Source organism: Diaphorina citri, unplaced genomic scaffold (genome assembly GCF_000475195.1).
Source record: "Diaphorina citri unplaced genomic scaffold, Diaci psyllid genome assembly version 1.1 scaffold1491, whole genome shotgun sequence".
In the NCBI taxonomy this organism is placed as follows: domain Eukaryota; kingdom Metazoa; phylum Arthropoda; class Insecta; order Hemiptera; family Psyllidae; genus Diaphorina; species Diaphorina citri.
This window is the reverse complement of record NW_007378917.1, coordinates 80558-85630: the sequence shown is the minus strand read 5'-3', so window position 1 is coordinate 85630 and position 5073 is coordinate 80558. Positions and strand designations below refer to the sequence as shown.

Genomic DNA, 5073 nt, shown 5'->3' with positions numbered 1-5073 from the left:
TACATATTTCTGACTCTCCATGAGCTCACGTGATGTGATAATAGTGTGTTTCTACCTGTGCCAAAAATTGGCACAGATATTCTGATGGAGGTAGAGTGATCGGTGTAGATAGAAACCGCTGACTAATATCACACGGAAAACCTTATCATCATTGTAGAGTAGGCTAAATACAGCTACACACTGTTGTAACAATTATCCGACTGGAAAAATTAATATAAACTGATAAACTGATTGAAGCTTTTTTGAAGATTTTTTTTTAAAGAGGTTTGACAGAGACCGCCTTTTTAGCGGCGAACCTTACTTAGGATAAAGTTCACCCCATGAGGGAATCGGCTGATGGCAGTGAGAAACTACATTTGTGACAAAACTTACCTATGGCATGATTTTTTCACAATTTTATTAAAATCACAAGAGTTCAGGTATAATCTCCTAATAGGAAATTGACCACTGGAAAATACACCTTTTCCTGTCCGAGATAATATTATTACTTACATGCCTGACTCTTTCCTATTCAAAACTAATATCCGTATTATAAGATAGGAAAGGCACCTATGTATCTCACATTGTTGAAAAGATTGGGGAGCCTCTCTCTTAAAGTGAGCTTTCGGGAGAGTTTGGGATTTTCTGTACTTTTAGGAGGAGGTTGATTATTGATCTTCTCCATCATCTACCTATCTTTTATGAAGAAAGTCAAGATCCAGAAGAAGTCTCAATCAACTAATACCTTAGTAACTGTTGTATACAAAGAAAGTACAGCAGAATAAAGGTCAGATAAACGTACAATGTAGTTCAGCAACTAGCAAGACCTGAGCAATAAGCTGGTAGGGTGCGTCTACAATACACTCCAGAGAGCAATAATTCAGCTAGGTATTCTTAATGTTCATGCACAGTCTCAACCTTTGCATTCTAGTACAATGTAGTTCAGCAACTAGCAAGACCTGAGCAATAAGCTGTTAGGGTGCGTCTACAATACACTCCAGAGAGCAATAATTCAGCTTTCAGCTATTCTTAATGTTCATACACAGTCTCAACCTTTGCATTCTGGTCTAGGACAAGAAACTTCGATCCAATGGAATGAATTAGCCAATGACCAAGTTCTTAAGCTCAGGACGGACAGGAACAAACTTAGGGCGCCTGTTTGAAGAACCAAGAGTCATTTTAAACAGACCTTTTAGATGAATACCTAGCTAGCGTCCACACATAGTCGACGGCCTCGAGAGTGAACAAAATACAAAAACAGAACCTTTTTCCAGTCTAGTTTTTTTTCCAGTGGCTGTTGATTCACAGCTCTTAGTAATGAAAGCAATAAAAGTCATTTCAATGTAATTTCGACCTAATCGAATTATTAAACACAACATAGATATTTTGGTACTTACCCATTTTTGAAATCTATGTACACTCCCCGCAAATCCCGTACAGGATCCTGGGTCCGCCGTTCGCTACTGCGATCTCTTCCTTTGCAGCTTCTCATTATGCTTCATGGTCGTAATGGCCGACACCGAGCCGAACAGAATCTTCGCCGTCACCTGGACCCGTCTAGGGGGCGTGGTCATGCCAGACGAGCTGTGATTGGTGCTCGCGGTGTTGATGGAGGAGGAGCTAGAGCCGTAGCAGGCCGTGTTGGAGCACTTGGTGGAGCCGCCATTGTTGTTCAGATCCGTCACCGAGGTTGGCGAACCGTCAGGCATTGCAGACGAGACGCGTCGGGTCGACAAGCCGGGAGGGGAGGGCTGTAACCGAAAGAGGGGGTGGGGCTTTAAAACCTGCGAGAGGCGTGGACACAGAGGGGCGAAGGATTTAAGTTACCCAACCAAACAGTAGGCGAACCACCACGGCGTAAGTTGGAGGCGGTCGGAGAAAAGGTCGGTAAACTTTCACAAATGAGCAGTGGCCTGTGTTATTATAGGGTTAGGTTAAACACAAAAAGGAGCTTTCCTTTTCATTGTCGTGGCTTCTGAATAATTAACAAAAGGTCTTCAGCGGCGGACGAAGCCCATTTCGTGGCGGATAGTTCGCTTTCTCGTAGCTCAAGCCTTAAACCAGGAGTTCCCAACATGAGCCCATAAGCTCAAGAACCACTTCAAGAAATTTTCAACTCTAATAGTGGTGTGATATTAGTAACCCTCTAACCCTGTGACCAAAGATATCGGTCATCTAGAAAAACCTGAAGTTAATGTTGTAGTGGATGTTCCTCATACAAAACTCATCCCTACTTAGATATTGTTTGTTCTCGGAACGGCTGGCTTTCTTCTATCCTGTCTACCTTCTCTCTTCGATTTCGGGACGATAAGACCTAAACAGTTACAGTCCCCCCTGTCAAACATCTAAAAATCTAAAAAAAAAAAAAATCTGACCTGTTATTGTACAGGTCAGGTCAGTTGGGGTAAATTTGGCCCTAGAAATAAACCAAACTCACCTTGATTAATCTCCTGTGTATTGGACGAACTTTTCATTCAAAAAGTTGTGAAAATTTACAATCACTGGATTTATTAAACTGATAGCACAATCAAGACAGCACGAAATTGTTAGCACAAGAAAAAACTTTCAGTAAACTTTAATAAAAAAACACGAAGAGACTTTCTATTTTTTTGTGATGTAGTGACTGGCTTGTAAATGATTTTAAATGAAAAATATACACTAATTTAGTATGTAGGTAGATATGTATTATTTGTGAGTATAAAAACGAGAGTTAATTTGATAAAAATTGTAAAATAAATTAAATTGACGTCAAAAAATTAGAATGTAGACAGTAAATTGATTTAAAAAATAAATAAACAAATGATTATAATATATAAATAAATAGTTTAATTAAATAAATATTAAAAATAATAAATAAATATGGGTTAAATAAAGGGTATAAAATACGAAGAAGAAAAAATTTTGGTCAACCTTTGACGGGAAAATGGTCGTCAAGTCCGCAAGTGCAAATAGAGAAAGTATTCCAATTCCATGATTCCGCACGAGAAAACCGTCGAAAAAAATTGAAAATTTCGAAAGTCAAAGAAATCTTCGATGTTGCCTGGTCGACGTCCAAACGGCAAATGCCGGTCTGCTCTGAACTGACTGGGTGAAGAGGTAGAGAAGGAAAGTGGCCTGGAATCACGGAGGTACTTGGTTCGAATTTCAGGAGAAATGTAAAAGTAAATACCGTGCGGTGGCTTGGTACGGTCGAACCGGGATGTGAGGGGAACCAGGAGAGAAATCGATTTATTTTTCCCAAAAAAATCTCGATAAGAGTATGCATTGTTTCAGGCGAAAGAGAGGGAGAGAGAGAGAGAGCAAGAGAGAGGCAGAATCCTGCCAGCGCACTAAAGGCGAAGAGAGACGGAAAACAGGATAGGGGAAATCCAGAGAACGAGCCTTATATGTTTAGGATAAAATAAGCCCCGGGCGGTAATCGAACCCACTACCTAGAGCTTACAAGACAGAAAAATTCGGAAAAATGGTAACTTTGGACAAAGAAAAAATCGTGCAGTGTGAGCATGAACAGGCTGTTACTAGACTCTCTCTCTCTAATCCACGTTTGACTGTACAATCCAGAGAACGAGCCTTATATGTTTAGGATAAAATAAGCCCCGGGCGGTAATCGAACCCACTACCTAGAGCTTACAAGACAGAAAAATTCGGAAAAATGGTAACTTTGGACAAAGAAAAAATCGTGCAGTGTGAGCATGAACAGGCTGTTACTAGACTCTCTCTAATCCACGTTTGACTGTACAACTCCATACCTCGTGTTCTTGTGTCGAGGCAAGATAAAGAAACAACAGTTGACTGATAAGAGAATCGAGAAAGTGGGGGCGGATACCTACCTTACTCTCTGCTTATATACTGGGTGGACACTGACAGAGTTCTGCCTGTATACAGGATGGTGTAGATGTTTCTAAGATCGGAATGGGGTACCCTGTTTTTTGGGATGGTAAAAATGTCTTCAACTTGTCTAGTTGTTTTCAGTGAAAACCGTTTAAAGATATATGGTCAAGAAAGAAAAAATACAGCTAAACAAAGGAAAACTCATTGGGGTTAAAAGTTAGAACTAACTTTGCGTGTTCTTGTGTCGAGGCAAGATAAAGAAACAACAGTTGACTGATAAGAGAATCGAGAAAGTGGGGGCGGATACCTACCTTACTCTCTGCTTATATACTGGGTGGACACTGACAGAGTTCTGCCTGTATACAGGATGGTATAGATGTTTCTAAGATCGGATTGGGGTACCCTGTTTTTTGGGATGGTAAAAATGTGTTCAACTTGTCTAGTTGTTTTCAGTGAAAACCGTTTAAAGATATATGGTCAAGAAAGAAAAAATACAGCTGAACAAAGGAAAACTCATTGGGGTTAAAAGTTAGAACTGACTTTGTAGTTTGTTCTTTCTGTTCTTTCATTTATTGAACAACCCTAGTAGTCAATACATAAGTATGTATAGTTTGGTTAGCACCTTGGATTTTAGAGTGTTATCGTTGTTAGTGAATTTGTCATCTCCACTAATATTATAAGGAAGTTGTGGGTATTTATTGATTTTTGGTGAACTTGTCACATCCACTAATATCAAATATCATTATCGTTTGGTGAATTTGTCATCTCCACTAATATGACATCATACTGGAATTACCTTTAGGTGAACTTCTCATCCCCACTAATATCATTGTTGCACCAAACAATAGGTGAATTTGTCATCTCCACTAATATGACATCATACTGGAATTACCTTTAGGTGAACTTCTCATCCCCACTAATATCATTGTTGCACCAAACAATAGGTGAATTTGTCATCTCCACTAATATGACATCATACTGGAATTACCTTTAGGTGAACTTCTCATCCCCACTAATATCATTGTTGCACCAAACAATAGGTGAATTTGTCATCTCCACTAATATGACATCATACTGGAATTACCTTTAGGTGAACTTCTCATCCCCACTAATATCATTGTTGCACCAAACAATAGGTGAATTTGTCATCTCCACTAACGTGATTCATCGCAAGAGTTCGTAACATCATAAATCTCTGAAATAAATAACTCACAATAACAGCTAAAGAAAGCAAACAAAGAAAGAAAATGAAGAAAGTCTTAC

General features: G+C 39.3%; 1 protein-coding gene across 1 annotated transcript; it reads right to left on the bottom strand.

The window, feature by feature from the left end:
• Window positions 1-1398: 1398 nt before the first annotated feature.
• Window positions 1399-2656, bottom strand: LOC113470290. Its single transcript, XM_026828602.1, has 2 exons — window positions 2417-2656; window positions 1399-1730 (listed from the first exon to the last, which is right to left on the bottom strand). The coding sequence occupies exon 2, from the start codon at window positions 1686-1688 to the stop codon at window positions 1440-1442; it is 249 nt and encodes an 82-aa protein (XP_026684403.1). The 5' UTR covers window positions 1689-1730; window positions 2417-2656; the 3' UTR covers window positions 1399-1439.
• Between the last annotated feature and the right edge of the window lie 2417 nt (window positions 2657-5073).

Coding starts and splice junctions, on each gene's coding strand:
- LOC113470290 (XM_026828602.1), bottom strand. CDS start 1,688: ATGCCTGACGGTTCGCCAACCTCGGTGACGGATCTGAACAACAATGGC.